We start from the raw sequence: 23978 nt of genomic DNA, 5'->3' as shown, positions 1-23978 counted from the left end.
CTTAAAGAACATAGAGGATTAAAGGACTGATGTCTCAGCAGGGTTTAGAAAAACTTGTCCATGCATTTTTTTAGTAGACTGGACTACTGTAAAGCTGTCCTCACAGGTCTCCATAAAAAGTCCATCAGACAGCTGCAATTAGTCCAGAACGCTGCTGCTTGAATCCTCCACATGTCCATCCACAACAAACTCCCAGAAAACTGCAGGTCTGATGAAACTCTCAGCAGTTTAAAAAAGGGTTAAACTTTTTCTATTTGATGCCAATTTCTATCATAACTATTAATCATATTGTAACTTTTATTTCTTTAATTTGACCTCATTTTACTTTTGATTTCTTTATTTTCTTTCCCCAAAATGTTTGTTTTAATGTACTTTTTAATGTTTCTCCTGCACCCTGCTGTAATGCTTTATTGTTTTACGTAAAGCACTTCAAACTGTCTTGTACAAAATCCATCCATCCATTATCTTGACCGCTTATTCCATTTCGGGTCGCGGGTGAGCTGGAGCCTATCCCAGCATTTTAACAGGTGAGAGGCAGGGTACACCCTGGACAGGTCACCAGTCTGTCGCAGGGCCAACACAGATAGAGACAAACAATCATTCACACACACACACTCACTCCTACGGAGAATTTAGAGTGTCCAATTAACCTAACATGCATGTCTTTGGACGGTGGGAGGAAGCCGGGGAACCCGGAGAGAACCCACGCATACACGGGGAGAACATGCAAACTCCACACAGAAAGGCCACCACCCTCAAGGTTCGAACCTCCCCCCAGCCGAGATTCGAACCGGCGACCTTCTTGCTGTGAGGCTGCGGTGCTAACCACCACACCACCGTGCAGCCCTATTCTTGTACAAAATGTGCTATACAATAAACTTGCCTTGCCTTTAAGGTGGGTATGAATGAATGGTAATAGCAAGTCATGTTTAGGCCGGCAGTCAACCTCCTACAAAAAAGAACTCAGCTGGAAAGAAACTATTTGTTTTAGATGACAAATGCCATAGCACACTATAATACAAAGAGGTTTTGATATGGATGGCATGAACAGGAAAATTCTTGCACACAAAAACACACATATCTGAAGAGGGAATGCAGTATTAATGTCATGCTGATGTATCTGGCCCTGTGTGAGTGGGCTGTATGTCTTTGCTCTCAGTAAATACAGGGAGGCCAGAATCAGTCACTGGTGCTATGCTGGCAACCCAGCGAAGGCAACAATCTTCACAAGGGACCACAGAACTCGTACACCCACGCCTGACTAAACCTTGTTAACAAGCATTCGCCCAGACTCCCTGAGATGTTTATAAAGTTTTATCAGTTAGACGCAGCACAAAGTAGAAATTTCTTTGGACTTCCTGTTGTCTTCAAAGGCTATTCATTAGCTTCTATTATTTAGGTTATATAATGATCACCTGCATCTACAATACAATAGACAGTGGCTTTTGTTTCTTAACTATCTTTGTCGGTAAGCCATGGTCACCATTGTTACTGGTTATGTTTAAGTTGCAAAATCAAAAGGTTTTGACAAAAAAAAACAACAAATCTAAAAGATAGACAATAAAAGATTGAAGTTTAAAGCCTATTTTCCTGTCAGAAAACCCCTGACAGAAGCATTCACACCCTGAAATCAAAGTCAAAGTCAGCTTTATTTTCAATTCTGCAGCATGTACAGGACAAATAGAATTAAAATGACAGTTTTCTCAAACCTTGGTGAGATGAAATACAAGAATGTAGGCCAGTAAAAAACAAAAAATTACAATCACTATGTAAATAAAACATGATAATAAATAGACAAGACAAATTATGTATGTATCTAAAGATAAAATGTAAGATTGTTGAGTTTGTGGTTGCAGCAGCCACAGTCATAAATGAACTGACTGCAAGACTGGCCTGAGTCATTTAACACACCAGTGAGCAACACAATCTTTTGATCATTCATCTTACCAGGTAATCAATGTTCACAAACACACTTGGGATGAATATGGAGAAGGAGAAAGTACACAAATGCAAAATGAAATGCAAAAACTGATTACTGTGGTATTAAATTCTAAAGACACTAAGAAAAAAATATACAGATATTTCATTTTCTCATTGAATGTATAATAGAGAAAGTAAGATATCTTTGTCCTTTCAACAAAGAGGTAAGCACAAGATAGATGGACTTAAGAGTAGCATATGCAGTTGTCATTCATCACCAGCTCAGTTTCAAGCTTTTAAGAATACATGCATCACATTTTTAACTGACCTCTGCTCCCTGCAGAAATGCATCTTCTGCAAACAGGATTCTAGCATGAGGCTCTCGACACATCTCACGTTTACGACAGCCTACGCATAAAATTAAACATGTAAACCCACCCACCACACAGAATGCCTGCATAACCATGTTATAAATGAATACACCCATAACCGTGGATGCCTACATGCTTCCCATATGAAAATGCCCTAATTAACATGAAACATGAATAAAGACAAATGTTCGAAATTAAATTTCCCAATATGGGTTAAAAATAATGAAAAAAAAAGTACACAAAAACCCAAAATCAAGAGTCAAAAGCAACAACTAAAAACATGATAACTTGTTTTATTTTAAGAAGTAATGGGATAGCAGACATTTTTTTTCCTCAGTGAACCTCCACAGTGTCTTATCTCACTCGACTGGCTTCACATCTCTCCTGCCAAACATTCTGTGGGCGGTCCAGTTTTTCAGCCCTTAGGTCCAGCCATGAAGGCACCACATGAAGCCCAGTGATCAAAGAGGAATCTCTCACCAACAGGGTCTATGCTGAGCTTCTGGCCTTGCTCCAGCACACTACTATGTCATCAAGACCCCTGATGTTGTTGTTAAAGCGTCAACATGTGTTTCTGGGCAGTTATGTGTGCAGATGATCAAAGACAACGAAGAAATCTTAAAACAAAGCATACGGACTGTTTGATTTTGAATAAAATTTGATGCAATAAACCAAATATGTGAAAGTTGAATATTTTTAACTTAAAAATAAAAAAAACAATTGAATATATGAAAAAATAGTAGTACAGAAATCCTAATTTAATCTCCTCATGTACACTGGCTTGTGACAAATCAGTGATGACGTACTTCTAGTAATGTTGCTCCAAGTTTCATCTCCCCTTATGGAGATGAAGAGATAAGGCATAACATGATGGCCTTAGCCAGAGAATCTGTAATCTGACTCTAAGCTACAACATAGTGACAAATAAGAGCATAATCATATACATCTGGAATTGTGAATGAGCTGAAACTTGTCCCCACAATAATAATCACATGTAAACAGATAAAATCCAGATCTCAACTAAAGACTGAGTATCTCTGAATTAAATCTTGTGGGAAAAAAAGGCAGCTGATGGCAGAAATCTGTTTACTACTGTAGGGATGTTAAGATTATTATCAGTCTGCGTTACCAACATATGACTGACATCCAAGTTCTTGCCCCAAAGCTAAACAACAATTAGCCAAGTCAGCTGAACTAGCCTTGTTTTCTTAGAGCCACATGTTATTCTGACAAAAGAAGCACTGAGCTCCAAGTGGCAGCTGTCCAGGCCTTTGTTCAATCCACAGATACATGCAGCTCTCTTCTGTAGACAACCATGAATTCAACAAGCAGACTGTTATAACCATTCAGCCCAAGCTGAATGCTGTGGTCACAATGTTAGCTGTATAACACCTAAATTACATGTATGTGAAAGAAGATTTTAAAAAATAACTTTAAAACAAGTATTTTCATTCAAATATTAAGAAAAAAACTTTGTTTCTCATATTTAGTGAGATCTTGGGACAGTAATAACTATTTAACTAGATTTGGAGCAGAAGTGATGACCTGGTGTTTCATCCTGCTGAGCTTGAGAGTAAAGCGCCTGCGTCATCTCTACCGTACAGCTCCTCACACTGTAGGCCTCCTTTAGCCATGACAAGCCACAGATTACATAACGCTGCCACTGCATGGCCCTCAAGCCCCAACTATCTGCTACTGTAACCATGAGACTGTCAGTGACCCCTCCATCCCCCCATCCTTATATACACAGTACTTTCACAGATAGTCACACACATGCCGCACTCCCAAAGTCACATTGTATCTACAAAGCTATGGGAGGCATGTGGTGGTTTCACACTGATAGTTTTTGCTCTTTAAAAAAAGCAAAAAGACACACAAGTGAAACTCAGAACAATGCTGTGTTGGCTGAATGAACTATATAACAGTGCTTGCATTCACCACCACCATCCTGCATGGGTTATAAAACAGCTGAGTCAGGGGACTGTTTTATAGAAAGCAAAAAAGTTGAAATATAAAGGAGCACACTGAGACAAGAGATCCATAAATTTGGATGATGGTGGTGGTGATGATGGCTGTTTGCGGTCAGACAGTTTCTTGATTCGATTTAGAACCTTGTCAACTCATACATACTGGATGATTCTAAATGATAATGGAAGCAATGTGTTTCTTCTTTAAAATGACTGAGCCCAGTCATTTTTTTTCCTTTTTATAGCGGCAAATTAATGAATGCAATTTCTCTCTATCCTTTACAAAATAAAAAACAGCCTTGAAGTCTGCATAAACCCTCTGTAGACCAAAAGGAGCTGGGTTGTATAAAGAGTAAATAAAACAAGAATGCAAAAGCCAACAGTCCTTCTTACTCACACATTAAACCTTTCTATTCTTACAGAAAGGTTGAAAACCCTGACTGAAGCAAATACCTAAATGTAAGCCTATTTAAATCTTCTACTAAATGCAGCTTCTGAGGCAGTTTAATTAATCAGCCTGCCAAGAGACATTAGCAGAGTCCTATATGCTCTTGTTTTTAGGCAACTGTCAAGTGGTTTTGAAATGAGGGCATCAGGCAAGTTGTGCTTAACCCATTTGTGGCAAATAAACTAGGGTCATCAGAAAGTGCCATTGCAGCTATTTGTTGCACATGGCCATGATGCATATATGATGGTGTTTGATGGTAAACAGAGTGGTTGTTGCTAACCAGACACCGCACCTCAATGAGGACACAAACAAAACTAGTTGGACTGGATGTGTAAAAGAAAAGCGTGAACAATCTGATTTTTTTTTCCTTTTTCCAAGGTATGTTACAATTATTATTACAAGGATTGGCTGTTTTGTTCTTTGATCATTCATGTGATTAGAGCATCATTTTCATTTTGTTCAGAATTTATTCAGTACAGTAAGAAATCAAAAAAGGTACACAATACAAAACATACTTGAATACATTTACAGAACTAAGCCGTTTTAAATCAACCTTTACTGATCCAATGCTAAAATAAGCATGAAGAAAATCACATGTGTAAACAGCACTGAAAGCTAGCCACATGAATCATTCAGCCTCTACAGTCTCCCAACAGTTCTTAGTCTATCTTGATATGTAATTTTGATGGAAAAAATACTTTCTTTACTACTTTACATTACAGTATTTGTGGACTAAAAGGAAATCCTGTAAAAAAAATACTTGCCACGTATTACTATGCATTTTTATTCTTAATTTTAAAAATTTAATAAATTGCAGGATCAGATATTTAATAGTGAATGAGCCCATGGAGATGAAGAAGCAGTTGTGACATCCCATCACTTAAAGAGTTTTGGAGCATCAATGATTAAATGAGACACAGAAGAGAAGGCTGCTCCTGGGCATGTAATGAGACTGCCATTACAAAAAGTGAATATTAAGTAAAATTCATTTCCACATGAAAGAAGAAACGACTCATCATGAGCCCTCTGTTAAAACCATGTCCATTCTCTAAAACCTGGTTAATTTTTGACTCAGGCTTTTATGTGTGTATACCTGAGAGTGTAAACACAGAGGCTCAGAGGGAAGTAGCTTACATGCAGCCAGGCAACCTTGACTTTAAATCCGACACAGACAAAGCCTTTCTAGTCTTTGGGTTGTATCTAAATTCTTCTTATCCAACATTAATAATACTGAAGCCTTGGCTATGCAAGCTTCTGCAGGAGGGAATGATGTAAAAATCAGAATAAAGAAATGTCATTGATCTTCATGTGCAGTCCTGCTGGCACCAAAATTAACAAACTTTAGTTGTTCCACTCATGAACAATATGTTCAGTTCAGTTAACAAGCAATATAACCGCTAATGTTCAGATATCACGGAAATAAATATCAAAATAAAAATAATTCAAACCTCACTAACTAGAGGAACAATTACTCAAATTCAGCATGAATCGAATCTGTTTAGAAATGACTGACCTGAGGCCCATAAGTACATTTATCTAGCATGGCATTCAGCTGGCAGAGTTAACATGAATATGCTCATCAGCATAAGCAGTCTGAAAAATAAAAGAGGCACCCTGAAATGTGATTTTGAGTTTCAACAACTGATGCCCAGATATGAATAGGTTTACACATAAAAAAATCAACTGAGAAATAAATAGAAAATGCTTTCATATGTGCCTACCTGATAGGCAAATGAAAGTCATGTAATCTCCTTGACCACCAGTGGCCAGGAAAGGAATCTTCTTCTTTGTCCTCCTCTTCACCTGTACAGCAGCAAGCATCTTCTCATCATGAGGAGCAAAGATCTCCTTGTTGATAACTGACTTGGCACTCATCTCTGAGACGGGAGTAAACAGCTGGTAAACAGTTAAAGGGCAGGGGTCCAAACTTCACTAAAAAGGGGGAGAGAGAGTAAAAAGAAACAGCAAATGAAAATTAAGAAGAAACTCTAGTTATGGCCTCTCCACCAGTCAGTCGATTTGCCATTTACATCCTTGTTTCTACACACTGAACCTTTCTAACATTTGGATATAAAACATCATTACTTCATCATATAAATAGCTTTTGCAATATGTTGTCATTATTAGTGTCTACATTCTTGAGTTATAGTCCAAAATGCATTGTGCGACTTGGACCCTATTTAATTCCAAGGGGAAAACTTGTGCCAAATATGATTCAATTCCTTCAAGGCAGTCCTGCTATGTTGCCTTTAGAAAAATGGGACAGACAAGAGGTCACGATGTCCTTGGCCTTTGACTACCACAATCTAATCTGGTTGACCTTGTCATCTATGTGAATGATTGTGCCAAAGTGAAAAGGGAAAATAAAATCCTAAAGTTATCCACAAGATAAACAACGCTGGTGACTCAGGAGCCTGTTACTGCAGAGCAAACAGCACAAGTTATAACAAGAGATCAATAAATGTGGGCAATCATGATGGTTCTAGCAGAGGCCATTAAAAATCCTGTATCTTGATTTATTCTGGAGCATCCTACAACTGAGATAATAGCATGTGGATATTTAAAAAAAATACATTTTTTGCATTTGCAATTAACAGTTTATCTCTTATGATCTAAAAAGCTCAAATCTCAACTTCCCAGATCAGTTTTTTTAAATAGATTAAGTGCAAGTCATGCAGAGGCGAAAGACTGGGCTCCTATAATAACAACATGGTTGTTGTGTTAATTTAATCTATGCTGCTGTGAACATTAAACATATAATCATAAGTCTCATGAAATTACCCTGTAAAATCTGACATTTCTTTGAGCGGTCAGCCAGTTACCAGTCATAGATGATTAAGCTGAACACCATTTAATGCAACTCTACACACCCACACAGTACATCTGAAAATATACACTCTTTTTTGCTCCAAATATATAGCAAGTTTAAGTAAAGAAAAAGAGTATTGGTTCCTTTTGCAACTAAGCAGCATCTGTCCCTTAAGTAGCCAAAGTCAGCTCTGCTAAGACTGTTGAAATCATGTTTCTTCCACTTCCACGGTGCAGACAGAAGAAAAAAAAAAAAAAAAATTGTAATGTAATTTTGAAAAAAGCACATGGTTTATCACGAGTTCTCCATGGAAGTACACAGATAAAATTACTTCAACAGAAAATGCTGAAAGTACTGACAAATTATGTTTCTATCATTATAAGTTGGGATGTACTGATAGGGTCCGATATAATTATTGGTACCAAAACGGAAGAAAATTCTAAAATCAGGTATATTGACAATGGTCCCGATCCATAGATTGCAGATCTATTTAATGTAATTCTGTGCTGTGCGCTGTGAATGATGTCATGCAGTAATGACACGCCACATGGAGGCTCACTTGTTTTCAAAGTGGAGCGAGCAAAAGGATCAGCTATCTGGAAGTTTTTTTGTTTTTGTTTTTTTGCTCCTCACCAGCATCATAGCAAAATGATGGTCTGCTGGCTTTGCAAAGACGGAGTGTGAGCAGAAATACAAAGGAGAGTAGAGAAAGGAAAGAAGAGACAAGAGATATAACAGATAGAAGGCAACGACCGTTGAAACACAACAGAGAATTTCCTACAGTTTGTACAAGAAAACAGTAACGACAATCATCATGAGCACCTATAAGAGACGAGCAAGCTGTAAAAAACAAACAAACAAAAAAAAACATGTATCACTGCAGAGTGCCAGAAACACGCACACAAAACACCTTAACAAAAGTAGCTTTTAGCGTATAAACCCGGGTGACGCAGGTAAGTGATACTGATGCTGTAAAGTGATGAAGATCTGGAGAGACGGCAGATTCAAACAAGGCGCATTCATTCAATTCATTCAATTCGCTAGTCTAATCTAAAAATTCTTGAAAGTAGGTTGTTTTGTAACCTGAGGGTTGCCAGTTCGATCCTTGGCCAAGTCAGGTTCATGTCGAAGTGTCCTTGGACAAGACACCGAACCCCTAATTGCTCCTGATGGGTCGCGGTTGAGCACCTTGAACGGCAGCTTCCACCATCAGTGCATGAATGTGTGTGTGAATGGGTGAATGTGATGTACAATGCAAAGTGCTTTGGGTATCATTCCAGGTACAGTAAAGCACTATATTAAATACGAACCATTTACCATTTTAAGGTACATTCTAGAGCACAATCTGCCAGCCTGACAGGTTTTATAGATCGGTGCTACGACAGAATCGTCATGGGGAAGTCAAACCAAGCTAAAAACATTCAATCTCTCTTCCAACTTCAAAATGGGAGGCTTACTTATCCAGTAATTTAAATCAAAATGGTCACAAATATGTTTCAACATCTTTAAAAATACTAAGAATTCAAATATGCAACTAACACAATTCAAAATTCTTCATAGAACTCACTACAACAAAGGATGTTCAGGATGGGTCTGTCACAATCAAATATCTGCTCACACTGCACTGACAACACAACTGACAACTACTTCCATGCCTTGTGGTCCTGCACACCCGTTCACGGGTTCTGGCTTCAGGTATGTGAAGACATGTTAACGTGGCTTAAATGTAACATTCCTGCAAACCCCACACTGTGCCTGCTAGGTGACATTAACACGGTCTTATGCATCACAAAGAAAACTATCCTTGTGAACTGGAAAACCAAAACTAATCTGTGTATTCAGCAGTTTAGGAATCTCTTACTAGACCACATAAGTATTGAGACAATGCCTCCATAAAAACAGTTTCAGCTGAATGTCACTCCCTCCGGTGCCCTGTAATTAGCGCTATCACTTAGTGTAGGTGGATGATTGTAACCTTGTCACTTTGGGGGTTAGATAGTGGCAGGGGTGCCAGAGTAAACATTTTTCATTATTAAAACAAAGAATTGTACAAATGCCACCACGCCTGCACGAAGGCTAGAGGCACACCAGGGCGGCCAAGAGACCCGGGCAATCAGCAGCAATATCCCCCCCCTTGTTCAGATTAAAAATTCTTATCGATCGAGGCCTGTCAGATCAGCTGGCATGTTTACATGATGCATTTTAATTCTGACTGGACATTCGATCGGATTAAAATTGTTTCATGCAAACATAGCTACTGAGTCTGGTTATTATCTGTTATTCATGCCATATATTTTCCAACACACGCTCTCTGCCTCTCTGCTGGTGGGAGTGGGCTCACCTGTGTGTGCATGCACATGTGTCTTTGAACATCGGGGCAGAGGAGAATTGTGAACGTGCAACCATGTAGAGTCGGAAAGGACATGCCATCATTTAAATAAGAAATAACAATTATAAGTAATTGTCATTTTTAAGTTTTTATTTTTTTGCACAATTGCACTAAACAATTGTAAAGAACTGATTTATGTTTATTTTGAATATCTACTAACCAAGCTAGTGGAGCCAGTGTCAGCACTTTATTATTTTACATTGGGTATTATACTCCTACTTGCACTGACTGAACCACAGGAAGTTTTGTCATATTTTTACAAGTTTGACCAAACTTTTGAAGCTTATTTAAGATTGCTGTACTGGTGAACAGCTGTTAAATAAGTAATTCAGTACATTTATATGTTTCAGTTTAAAAATTAGTGAATACATTAAGTCAAATCTGATGTTGCCTTGCACAAAAGAAAGATCAGACTTTTCCACACAATGAGCCATAATTCGTTAGGTCATTCAGCTGTTTTTCCTGTAGCGGATTGGTATCAGCCGTTACTAAATCTCTGATATCGGTATCGGAAGTGAAAAAGGTGGATCAGTGCATCCCTAATTACAATCCAACATCTACATCTGAATTTGTTTCTTAGAGACTGGAAACACACCATGAGGTATACAGCAGTATGGCTGATGGTGTCAATGAAAGCCGTGCTTACTTAGCCTTATTGTCCACTAGTGGAGTTTACAGTCGTTAAGAAGTGAATTATTTAGGTCCCAAAATGTCCTCCAGAGGCTTGTGGAACTTAATCACTTTGTCAGGCACACACATTTATTTGAGACATATAAAGGCTTGCAACCACATACCGCAAAGGCCACCCTGATGCTGATAAACCAATCAGTCAGTTTCAACTCACTGATTGATTACTATACTGCAAGGCAAAGCAAGGCAGACGGCAAAACAATGTTTAACCGAACTGACTTGCTAATGAACAACCTGCCACAAACACTAAGCAGGACACTTTAAAAGTGCATGCTCAGCAGCTAAGAACAAGCTAATAGAGTTTCAATTTCAGTGATTGATAATCACAAAGCAAAACCCACAGAACAAAATGAACATGAACACGAGCCAACTGCCCTACCCCCAAAACCTAATGACTGGAAAACTGCCACTGCTGACCAATAGTCATCGATAACGTTGAAATACGTCAAGCCAGAGGTTACATTTAACAGCAGCCGAGCTGACAAACGTCGGAAAAAAGAAGATAATGTTCCCAAAATAATGCAAAATACTAAGACCCACAAGAAGTACTTCTCTGGTCCGTCTCCGAGTGAAACTACCTTTTCCTAGAACAGCACTTCTTGTATTTCCGCAGAATTGCATTAAGGGTATACACAAGGTCCTCTATTTACTGTCACCTGTTTGACACAGTGACTGATAAAAATGTCATAACAGGTTTTCACAAAAATAAAATGCATCATAACACTATACTATAACCAGTTCTAGGGTTAATATGTTCACTTCTTATAAATGGCTAACTAAGATATATGAAAAGGTCATCCTTGCACTAATTTATAATTTAAAAGATCATGTATAAAACCATAGAAACCTGTGTGGTTTCACATTAAAGCATAGAAATCTCACTGAACCTACACAAAGTTACCTTGGAGCCCTTCAGGTAGCTCATATCTTGTGAAAACTGGAACACTGTGGACCATGTGTGGGAGGCTTTATAGTTAAAGAAAGTGTCTGTCATTCAGTCAAAAGTTCATTCATTCTGTAAGGCCCAGCGGACACACACTGCTAACATCCACCTCACCTGCTGCCACTAAAGAGAACACATTCACTGGGTTTACAAGGTCCACATAGGAGTATATTTAAAATTTTGTATAGTACTGCATGATACTGTATACTGATCAGCTACAACAATACTACTAATAGACAAGATGGACAGCCATGCACACTTAGAGCCAATCTAGTTTGAGATTCATTGTTGGTATCAGTAGTAGTACTTGTAGTTAAACATTTAGAGAAGTTTGTTTTCCCCACAAATGTTTCAGTATGAGGAATAATAGCATACCAAAAATAATTTTTTTTAATCCATCCATCTTCATCTCTACATTCTCAGCTACACAAGCCTTCAAAATAAACAAAAACCCCTGCCAAGACTTTGTAGAGAGAAATTAGAAATGGCAAAGAAAGACGTCTTTCTGTAGAAGTTAAATGATGCTGAACATCCCAACACTTTTTTTTTTTTTTTTTTTGGACAGGAACAGAGCATATTAAAAAGCCTGATTTAGCTAAAGGGCTAATTTTCATCTGTTCTCCCTGGCCAGATCTTACAAAGGCTCCCTGGAAAAATTCACTTCAGTGAATAATAGTGTGTATAGTTCTGTTAAAAAAAAAAAAAAAAGTATGTTTTGCACTTGAGCTTTAGTCACAAGCAGGAAAATGTTAAACTTTACAGACCCTTATCAGCAGGTCAGATGTACAAAACAGAAAATAACTATTTTTGGCTGTATGTGAATGTCATTCTGAGTTTGGCAAAACACTTCATGAGTTTTGATTTCTGCATTTCCATGTGTACCAATAACAGTTCTATCAGATATCTATATCTATCAGACACAAAATTACAGATTTTGTTTTTATCTGCACTTTGTTGAGGGATGCAATAAATGTATAGAGAGAATATTTAAAAACAATCTGCATACATAATCAAAATCGAGTTTATTTATAAGCATGTTTAAAAACAACAGAAACTGACCAAAGTGCTGTACAGTTTGAAAACAAGTAAAACAACACAAAAGTAGATATAAACAAACACCAGAAAAACACAAAGGCCTAAATGCCAAAAGTTCAGTGTGAGTTAAAAGCCAGGGAATAAAAATTTGTTTTTAAATTAGTTTTAAAAACATCCACTGCTAGTGAGGTCCTGATGTGGTGGCGGCCAACAACAGAAAAAGCTCTGTCACCCGTGTTTTAACCTGAGCTTCGGGACAACCAGAAGCATCTGATTAAAAACATGTATTACTTTCCTAAGGTCAGAAAAGGAGAGGAATGGTTTGAGTTTAAATATTATTCTTAGCTGAAAGAAGCTTTAACCCCATCTAGGCAGCCCAATAAAACTTCTATTGGAGATGAGGTGTTGCACTTTAGGGGAACATAAATTCAAGAATCATCCACCCAGCAGTGAAAAAAAGAGCCCATGTTTCTTAAGGATGGAGCCTAAAGAAAGCATATACAATAAAAAGAGGACTGGACAAAGGATGGACCCTTGGTGGACCATGCAGGTGAGGGGAGCTGAAGAGGAGGAGAAATCTCCTAACAGAAAAAAAATCCTGTCACTTAAACATGATTTAAACCATTTAAAGCAGTTCATTTTATGCCAACAGAATGCTCCAGCCTAGAAATGGGGATACTATGGCCAACAGTATCAAAGGCAGCACTGAGAACTAAAAGAACTAAAATGGATGAGTTACCAGCATCCGTAACTAATAAAAGGTCATTTAAAACCTTTAAGAGTGTAGACTCAGTACTCTGAAATGCTTTAAAACCGGAGTGAAAAACTTCAGTCTGACTGTAATATTAGAGAAGCTTAGTTTCATAATGACATAACAACAGAAGATGTTTTATATTCCATTCTCCACTCAATAATCATTTAGTACAACGAATAAAAGAAAACCAAAGAGATCAAGGTTAACTGCTGTAAAGCCGCTGCTCTTGTTGCTTTCTTAAACAAATTGAGAGACTTGCTCTCTGTGGAGCTCAAAACTGCAACATCTCTCATTCTCTTGTACTCCATCCTACAGCTAAGAAGGAAAACTGGGCACATCTCCCCGCAAGCTGTCACAAGCTGGAATACACGCTGGTGGGTAGAGGGTGGGGGGTTAAGGAGATGGAGACATGTGGAAGAAAGTACAAAGAGAAAATAGGAGGAGGGGGAGATGGGAACCTCCAAGCTGTAAAATGTAGCCAGCTTGGGTACAGCTTATGGTTTGACTTCGTACAGTGTTATGTAATGCTAACAGTGAAGAGGTGAACAGTTGTAGCCGAGGAAATACTGGGGCAGTGAAAGAAATGCACTTATCTAACAGCTGCTTATCACCCTATTTTCACACAAAACCCCTTTCAAAACATTTCATTAACGATGGCTGTGTAATGCAAAGCTATCAAAAGAGCAGTACTGTCCCTGTGCATTCCCGTGCACCCTTCTTGCTTAGTGTGTTGATGTGAAATATGTTCAGTGCTCAAAGCTCTCTTGGGGCCTCAGTGAAGTGGGGCTTTCAGTTGTCCTGCACAGCCACTTCTTCAAGCTTCAATACAGTCCTCCTCTATACTGTGTTCACAAGCAACAGCAACCAGCCAACCAGTGGCATGAGGAGCAGAAGCAGAAATGGAAGAAATAAACCCAAAAGACAGGCGGGTGATATAATGATGTGCTTAACTGGAAGTGTGCATTTAATTTCCCTTCGAGAGGCAGAAAAACTCAAAACCAAAGCCAGCAGCTGATACAAGCTAAACACAGTAAATATATCAATGCCCACATTTAATCCAGTCTTTTTCACATCTGGTAGCTGGTGTAAAAATGAGCTTTACACCATTAAAAAAAAGACATGTAGATGATATACAAAGATGTGTAAAAGACTGAGATTTCACACATGCACAAGTGTTTCCTACATATTCAGGTAGCCGTTATTTTTTGATCATTGCACTGGAACACTCCTGGAAAGTGTGGGCGGTTTGTCCTGTTCACTACTGAAAATTATACAAATCTGAGTTCTACTGCACACAAGAAAAAAATGGTCTTTTTTTCTGTCTTATATAATGAAGACCAGTGAATGGCTATTAGAATTTTTCTTTCAGTTAGTCCATGTAAGATCTTTCTTTTAGGCTGACAGCTTGAACCCAACTCTGTTTGGTAACGCCTGCTGTTGGATTTGAGAACAAAATAAATAAATATCTCTTTTCTGAAAATCAACAGCCACATTTTACTGAACACATACTAGTCTTGAAGCAAGTATGTAAAGGTTAAAAAAACACACACACACATCTAATCCCTTTTAAAACACTCCAAATATTTATAGTACAGTGTGTGTTATGACCATAGGTATGAAACAGTGAGTTTTACTCCTGAAATAAGCATTCAGTGAAAAACACATCCACTGCACTGGAGTGTCAACAAGTATCTTTCCCCTCTTTTTCTTCCTGGTAAGCCCACAGCTTTACTAAGAACTACTGGGTGTCATGTCAAGAGGGAAAGCAATGCCAGATCCATTAGCTGCTCTGAGACTGAAAAGTAAACCTTAGTTTCTGATCTGATCTGGCAAGATAACCAGCTAAAAAATTCATCCTTTTCTTTTAAGCTTGAATTTTTAAACTTGATCATATGTGAATACTGTTTTTATCCAGTGTTTTTTCCCCCTTTTTCTTTAGTTTTTAATGTTAAATTAAGCTTCTTGTATTCTTTAAAGGACTTTGAATCACCCTGTGGTTGAATTGTGTCTTACAAATAAACTTGTCCTGCCTTCTTGAAAAAGGGCACATCTACTCCTCCCACTGATAACTGCTTTGGAAACTTTCAGAGACAAAATAGTTTCTCTCATTCCACATTTCTCCCTCAGAGATATATGAAAGAAATAAAACATAGTGTCTCATCTGCAGCCTTTCATACACATCTTTCATGTTGACTCATGGCTCTGTACAAGACCTTGAAGAAAAAAAAAGCCTCCCACGGTTCACCCATCTTCATAGACTGGATCTTTAGAAAGTGATGTCATTCAACAGTGTCACTTTGAATGAGCAGTATCCAGGATCACCGCATGAACAGATGGTGAATGTTACCTCTCATAAAATAATTGAGAGATTACACCATCTATCCTGCTGTTTCTGAGCTATCAGTGCCAGTCTGGGATATGTTACCTTACAATGGTGCAGAACTGTATCACAAATAAACCAACAAAAATATTAAAATAAAAGGAAAAAAAGGTCTTTTGTTAAGTTTAAGTATTATGCTAATACTAAGAACTATTACATAATACAGCTACACATTTCAGTTTACCCTGAGGAACCACCTGCTGGTGTTTCATGAGACAAAGAAATGAAAGTCATTAATAGAGAGTCCATAGTTTTAACAGTTCTGCTTCAAAGTACCACCTTAGAAGATGCACTAAGGGAATAAAATCTGTCTCCATATGACATCCATAATTGGCCATTCTGGGAAATTCTCCTGTAATTTGTGTTCCACTTTATCCTTGAGGGAGTTTAATAGCAGCTTGCTGGAAATTCTCCAATCAGATCAGGAATGGTTTTGTGCCTCAGGATCATTCTCAACGTTTTACTGCTCTTTTTTCCTGTCTTGTCAATTTACATCTTTACAGGAACTAAATTCTTTTCTTTCCTTCACAAGGTAGAAAACAACCAATTCACACTGTATTACTATGAGACAAAAAGTGAAGTTGAGGTTACATATATGTCCTATTATGTCTAGTTTATGTTGTGAATGTAAGAAACTATAAATCATAGAAAAGATGTACAATAAAGTAGCATACTCAACGGGAACAGGTTTTTGAAAATAAAAGATATGGAAGAAGTCATTCATTTTCTAGGTGGCTCGGCTGCTGGTGCAGGTTATCAAGCGTCAGAAAGGCATGGTTAAACCATAATTCAATGAATGACATGCCCAGCCTTCAAATGAGCTCATTCTTTATAGGCCAGCACCTCATAGCTATAAAACATTTCAGAGGGACTGAGTAAACAGCTAAAAAGCAAATGCCCCGCACTTACCAACGGCTGTTTCAAATACTACAAGGATCATTACCACAATTGACTTTGTTATATGCTGAGACAAAAACATGGGGCAGTAACAGTACAAAGGCAAATGTGCATTAAGCAAAAGCATTAGATCAGTGTACACAGCCAAAGAAGAAGATATGAAAGATGAGCTTGGAGCAATAAGCAGCTATATTCATGAGGTAAAAAGGCTTAAAATAAATTAAATATATTACAAACAGACCTATTGCTTTACATCACAGCACAGGGTTCATAATACAGGGAAGGCGATTACAGCCTCAGAGGTCTATATTCCTCTGGGACTCTAGATATTAGTATCAATTTGTCAGGAAAACTGACAAGCTGCTTTTGTTCTGCTTTTTCACCATTTGACCCTCTGAAGAAACAAATATCTTTATGTCTGCGCTCAAGGATATGTTTTGTCTAGCAACAGAACAAGCAGAGGTCGTGGACGCAGGGAGGGAGCCGACTCCACAGTTTACATTATGGTGACTGTAAATGGACACTATGGGGTATAAGGTATAAGTGTATCCTTCCCGGCTTGACAGAGCTAATTAAACCCTGAACTCTTATATAGGAAGTAGTAACATTTCAATTAAAGTGGGTTAGTTAAAGCCACTGGGGAGTCTCACAGCTAATTTGACCTAAATGTCCAAACCTGTGCCAATCCACCACAGACAGATAACAAAGGAGACATAGGAATTGTCCTCCCTGTGGGATACTGCCATTTAAAACACAGGTAAATGCTGCTCTAAGGTGGCAATCTTTGATTTTCATTGTACTAAATCAACTAGGTTAAAAAAAAAGTTGATATGCTGAGAAACACATTATAGTCAATTAGTCCCAAATCAAAAACCGGAATATTACATTTGGTAGATAAAATATTAAAAAGAAATGTATGTATATTTTAATAAAATACACAGTCAGTGTGATTATGTTTAAGAACCTATGTACAAATAGCCAACAGAAACACGGCATACAGTCAATACTCGCTTATTCATATGGACAACACCCAGATTCACTTTTAGACACTGAATTTTCTCTGGAATATTTGCACTTCCAAATAACACATTTTACAAGCTCACTGCCTCATCTGTTCAAATATTTGACATTTTAAAGCTTATTTAAAAACAATAAAAGTCATATTCTTCTTTCCGACGCAGCTGGACATCGCATAAGCACCGCACCTATTCAAACGCGGATTACTAGAGAAACACTAATAAACTACAACAACGACGACTTTTGAGATTCCGTAACAAAATTTATCAAGTTTTTGTCAAAACAAATACTTTTACACATCGTCTGCTCCAGGAGATCTCAGCAGGATTAGAAAACGACTAGCAAAACAAAAACAAAAACAGCTATGTTTAGTGAGCTTCAAAGATAATCACCATCACGTGCGCAGTTAATAAGCAACTGGCGCGCGCCTACACCGACCGAGTGGCAGAAAGGTTACTGACGCAGTCGGTGCCACTTGCCAAAGAAGAAACACAAGGAAGATATTATAGAATATTAATTAAACTTTTTTATGTCCTGTGACAAATGTGCCCTCTTTCAGCTTTTCTAAAGGAAAAAGTAAGGCTTGTGTTACTTACCGATGTGTTTTAAGAGAGCCTTTTTCCACGTGCACCCCCACAAATCCTTGGGTTGCTTTCTCTCCAGCTGTCACTGCTCACCCACTTCTTTCTGCAGCTTCTTCCTTTATAGATAGCCGTCTTCTTACACTAAACAGTAGCATTTCGTGCCTGACATCACGTCGACTTCACGTCTGTGATAGTTGCTGGTTGCAAAGCGGCCGGAGGAGTTATTTTCCCCTGCTGCCTTTTCTGGGAACCGCCAGTCGGACTGCCGCTGTGTGAGTGTGTTTGTGTGTGAATGGGAAACCAGTAGCAAACCCCCCCACGCACACACACACACACACACACACATAAACCAGCCCGCCAATCACGTGCAGTGTCACAGCACCGCGTTGCCTCCTCCTCAAGGGAACAAACGAAATGAAGAAAATCCCCAGATTGTTATAAATGGAGGATTGGATGGGTATTTATCGCCTGTAGTAAAAGTACAGGACTTGGTAGCTCAATTCCCATTCATGAGTTTTTACGGGCAAATTTTACATGTTAAATCAAATATTCGAGTGTTTTTAGGTGATTTAAACTTAAGCTCAGCTGTTGCCCTATTTGAAAAATAGTCGTGTTTATATGCCAAACCCAGACGCTCATACGTTTGAGCAACTATGAATGTATAGTAGAGTAACTTTCTGAAAGTTAATTGTTGTAGGCACTGCAAACTGGATTCTGACTACTGACAAAACAAAGTGACCATATCTATGACTTTCCTTAAATATTTTTGTCTGATTACACTTCCCTTAATAATAACTAGAGCACCCCCAAGGTGTCCATATTTTAGAATTATTGTTTTGAAGCTTAACTTATGACACGTCCCCTAAACTTGGGTTGTCACCACAGAAAGACATTTTGTCTTCATGGTTTTGTAAAATCCTTCTGTTATAAAAGACTTGTGACGTGAACATCTTTAAATCATATGTTTGGACTGGTGTGCAAGATCCGAAGAAGTAGTTGGCCGCACACCAGAAACTTAAAGTCCTGATGATATAGCCTACAGTACCACAGGATGACTGCAGTACTAGTAAAAGATGTGTTTTACAACTCAGTCTGGAAGTTAATAGTTGGCAAAGTGAAAAACACAGAAGTAACTGTAACATCCCCCAAAGTCATCATAAAAATCAAAAGTAGCTCAACCACTTCAGGCATGTCCCCACTACTAAAACATGTCACCAGACTCTTATTAGTGACATATGGGAGTATTATTGGCTATAATGGTTTTAAGGATAACATCAGTACCCTGTCTTTGTAGCTCAAACCTGTAGATTTCCTGCAATGTGACAAAATGAACCAAGGCTTTTCCTGAGAACATCATACAAAAAAAAAAAAAAAAAAAAAAAAAAGTAGCATAACTTCTTTGAATGACTTGTTTTGACATGCCTACACTACCTGAACCTTTTCCAACAGCTTACTGAGTGGGAGGCACCAATATTCAGGACTGTCAGCTGGTGACCATCTTTTATCTTACAGCCATGCCAACAAGAATCTGCTCCACAAGAATTCACACACACACACTCAGTGAAGAGTCTGTGTGTGAGACTTTGTCCATCTAATGTTTTGCTCTTCTGGTTGTGAGTCAACCAAATTCCCCACAGAGCTCTAATTCCTCTCCTGATAGCCCAAGCTCCATTTGTGAGCCCAGCCTTGCTTTGGGACAGACTTGGATGCTGCGGTTTCACCCTAGAGAGTTCATGTTTTATGTGCTTCTGTTTTGTTTTTTGTTATTTCTTTTTGCCTCTGCATTTCTGCAGCTGATCATTAGCATGTTTTAGAGGGAGCTGATGGGCATTTAAGTTAACCCCTGATGATGCACAAGTGACCAACAAACATCAGTCTTTTCATTTGAAAAGAAAAAGAAAATAAGTTTGTGTTTCCTCCAGAGCTCAAAACGGTAAACTTTGCGTGCCTTCACATTTCTGTGCTGTGCTACTACTGTTGCTTGTGTTCTTGTAATGTAACACCAGTTGTTTTAGTGGCAGATGTGAGGCAGTTTCCACTGAGGAATACACTGTATTTACCATTAAGTCAGCAGCATTAAAAGTTAATAAACAAATTAAGCAGATGGCACGAGAATAATCAAATAGGAATGTTTCTCAAACATCCTTGGGAACATGTAACACTTTGATTCTGGGATTCCACACAGCAAGCAGCTCAAGCATCTGGTGCAGCATGTGGAGATATTTCATCTCAGGGATTTAGAATTGAAAACATATAACCCAATCCCCTGAGACTACCTGAACCTGTGCTTCGATTCAGACAATCTACTCTGATTTAAAGATGTTCTGTTTGACCGCTCTGGCAACGAGACCTGCGGGACAACATGTTTTTGTGACACTGTAATGTTTAACTATACGTCTGCACTCCTCTACATGAAATATTTCTCACAGAAATGACTCACTCTCTCCAGGTGGATGGAAAATGAGACGGTGGCCAAAGGAGGGGGAGTATGATTCAAACACACAAGCTGAGAGGGTTAAAAGCTGTTTCCTGCAGGCAAGTTTGCAATTCCAGACAGTCGGATCTCTCCAGGGAAAACCTGGTCAGTGATTTGTTCCGGTGTTAGAGACAAAACTCTGAACCATGTGGAGCTGTTTGTATGGTACTACCAGTCTCAATAACAGTCTGGAAGACTGATTACTCAATGAATATGTTGAAAGTTGGCCCTGCTCATTGCTCAACTCAGTGCTGAGCTTAGCTTTTTGGATGTGCATGACACACCAAAGAGACAGGAACACCCTCAAGGTTGTACTTGTGTGGTTTGAAGTTTCCAAGACGTGTTATAGCTCTGAAATCTATGGGGAAGGAAAAGGCAGCGGAAAATTGACAAATCACTGCTATTCTGGTGTATTGTTTGAAGTTAAGAGGAGTAGTTGCTATGCACTGACAAGAGCAATTTCATCACTGTAGTAGGGGAGCCTACCAGGCTTCTGGAAATGCCTGTATAAGAGTACTCAGTGTTGTCAAATACTTTTATGTCATATTAATCTGTAAAGACACAACATCTGTAATGGTAATACAAAACGAGGCTATATTTGGAGTAAATTCTTGAGCGTTGCTTTATCAGAGCTATTCCACTCTCATATTAAGTCATTTTAAAACCCAGCTGTCTCTTTACAGCAATGTCCTTAAATTAAATAGAAAATTCAAGAGACTTCATGCATCATTTTATGTACCTTATTAAACCAGAACAATACTGATCCTCTCACTATGTTGAGCAGAGAGAAGAAATAAATGGAAGATTGATAAAGTCCTATGATCTTTGCAACTTCTTATTTTCCTTTAATTCTCTATGATGCTTATGATTTTCATATCTGGGGTGTACTTGACCTCATAACATACACTGCCAGTGGATCCATGGCATTAAAATGTTGACAACTATGGATTCATTCACCTAAGTACATCTTTGGCTCTATTCTCACTGCACACCCCTCCCACCAGAATCCCAGAAAACATAAACATCCTTCCAGCCTGAGTTGTCTCACCAAGATCTGAGCATGCTGGTCTGTTTAGGGAGAGTGAGGCGCCTCAGTCATGGGTAAACATGTAGATCTGACAAAAGAGGAATGGAACGGTGTGAGGAACCCCTTTGCTCCAACCACTGACTGACTGCCTCTCATCTCCTCACAAGGGCCAGATGGCGGCCATACATGCTCTCTAGTTGAGTCTCTTTTTCTATTTTTTCCCCCGTCTCTGTGTCTCCACTGCTCTAATTAAACACTGAATTCAAGTGTTTTTGTTGCTAACGCTGCATAGTGTAAAGCATGAAACACACTTCAGACACTGGCAGTGGTTACAGAGGGAACAAAAACATGTCATATTGTGAGCTCTCTACCTCAGAGAGTGAGTGTGCACTGTGTGTGTGTGTGTGTGTCAGCTGTTGACTGTGTATGTTGTTGCATCTTAAAGACAGAATATCAAACACTGTGTGTTTTGCTTTCTTTCATGTTATTTTGAGGTTTCATGGTAACTATAAAACTTATTCAGTGAAATGTTTGTGCATGTGCACTTGTCATGCAGGGTTCACTTTACTGAGTCACATCAAGTGGAACAATCTGCTCTGATTAACTTTAAGAGGTGTGAAATAAGAAAATGTTTTGACCTCTGATCTGGTTTTAGTTTTAGCAGCTGGTGCCTGATAAAATAGCTCTTACATGTGGATTAATTAGGAAGAAATATACCATAAAGCTAAAGATATTTTCTTTTTGTCTGAAGCAAAGGATGCTTCAATATCTGTCCCCATTTTCAATGTTTAGTTTGTTTTTTTGGCCATACTTGTAAAAGAAAACATTTGTGTGGTGCAGAACCATGTTTCTTTGGCTTGTTTTTAAGGCATTTACTTCGACAATAATAGCAATTGTTAAAGACAGTCCTCTGATTTAGGAATTATCTGTTTGACCTTCCTGCTGCCACAGAAAGACTTCTTTAAAATTTTCCCATCAGCTTTCCAAATAATTTCTTAAGCCCACATTTTCTTGATAACAATTTGAAGTAAATTCCTTTGCAGAGGACAGCAAGTTTAATTAGATTTGAGGCAGATAATAACAGTCCATCATCTGTAAGTCAAGCCAACTGCAAGAGAGGACTTTCATTTTTCCATCAGTCATTGCAGCTTGGTTTTGTAATTATTTTAATATGGGAAATATACAGAATGTCATTGGCTTTAAATCTTGAATTCTGATTTTTGTAAATAGAAATGCCTGCATGCATTTAAATACATTTTAAACTTAGACAATATTTGAACTCAAATCAGTGGATTTTACACTATTATCCTATTTTCTATTTATGGGAATAAATGCCTAAAAAAACACTTTAGATTTTCTTTTTTTTTCTGAAATGAGGTGTTTTACCTCAGAGTAAAGAAGGATTTTCTGCTTCTCTTCTTCTTCCTCAAGAGCACATTCTGCATGACATCAACTAATAGACCTTTGAAGATCAGTGAAAGGAACGATTCATTGTTCTAGATATGCAAAGGATGCTTCAGTATCTGTCAGGATTGGAAATAGCTTCATTTTGCATTTCACATTTGCATTATAATATGAAAGTAGCATCAATTCAATCAATGTTCTATCAGCATTGTTGGCTGTCTTTGCTCTTTTAGACATTTTGAGAGTTATGAACATGAAATCAAGGTGGAAACAGTGGATGAATACACAGTTTCTTATAAGACTATTTTTGTGGAGAAAAAAATTAAACATGACAGAACACAAAGACTTTCCAGCCGTGAAAAATGTCAGCTTTTCCTGTCACTTCCCCTTCCATCATACGTTGTGGCATCACTTTAAAAATTAATTTTGTCTACAGGCAGCCAGCTTAATACAAGAGTAAAAAAACATAATGGAAGGAGACTACACATTTTGAATCAAAGCTGATACTTTGGGGTGTACTAAAGTCAGATTTCAGAGCAAAATTCTGGGCAAAAGGCTTTGTGATAGAGCCACACACCATTAAACACTACAAACTTAAGCCATCTCTGTCATAGCGACTAGACAGCTGAATGATGGGTTTAAGGACATTGAGTGTGTGTGTTTCTGAAGCAGCCTCAAAAGAAAAATCTATCACATTTTTTAATGTAAAAGGCAGACTTACACACATAAAAAGATTCATCCAGTCTACATTATATCCAAGAAATCTTTCAATATTTACTTTGTTTTTCCATGTTTTATATCTTCAATTGTGCTGGAAATGTCACCACCTGATGCCATTTGTCTCTTTCTCCTATCTTTGTGTTTTTT

At 38.2% G+C, this 23978-nt stretch overlaps 1 protein-coding gene across 1 annotated transcript in view; it reads right to left on the bottom strand.

Annotated features, from left to right (window-relative positions):
* stxbp6 (syntaxin binding protein 6 (amisyn)) overlaps nucleotides 1-18502 on the bottom strand; it is a 66655-nt gene extending 48153 nt beyond the window's left edge. The window contains exons 1-2 of the mRNA XM_041971674.1: nucleotides 18217-18502; nucleotides 6428-6638 (exon numbers count right to left, since the gene is read on the bottom strand). Coding sequence (XP_041827608.1) covers nucleotides 6428-6581 — 154 coding nt within the window. The 5' untranslated portion in view covers nucleotides 6582-6638; nucleotides 18217-18502. The remainder of the gene's footprint in view (nucleotides 1-6427; nucleotides 6639-18216) is intronic.
* Between the last annotated feature and the right edge of the window lie 5476 nt (nucleotides 18503-23978).

Source organism: Melanotaenia boesemani, chromosome 20 (genome assembly GCF_017639745.1).
Source record: "Melanotaenia boesemani isolate fMelBoe1 chromosome 20, fMelBoe1.pri, whole genome shotgun sequence".
NCBI classification, from domain to species: Eukaryota; Metazoa; Chordata; class Actinopteri; order Atheriniformes; family Melanotaeniidae; genus Melanotaenia; species Melanotaenia boesemani.
The sequence above is the reverse complement of the archived record's forward strand: the minus strand, read 5'-3'. Positions and strand labels throughout refer to the sequence as shown.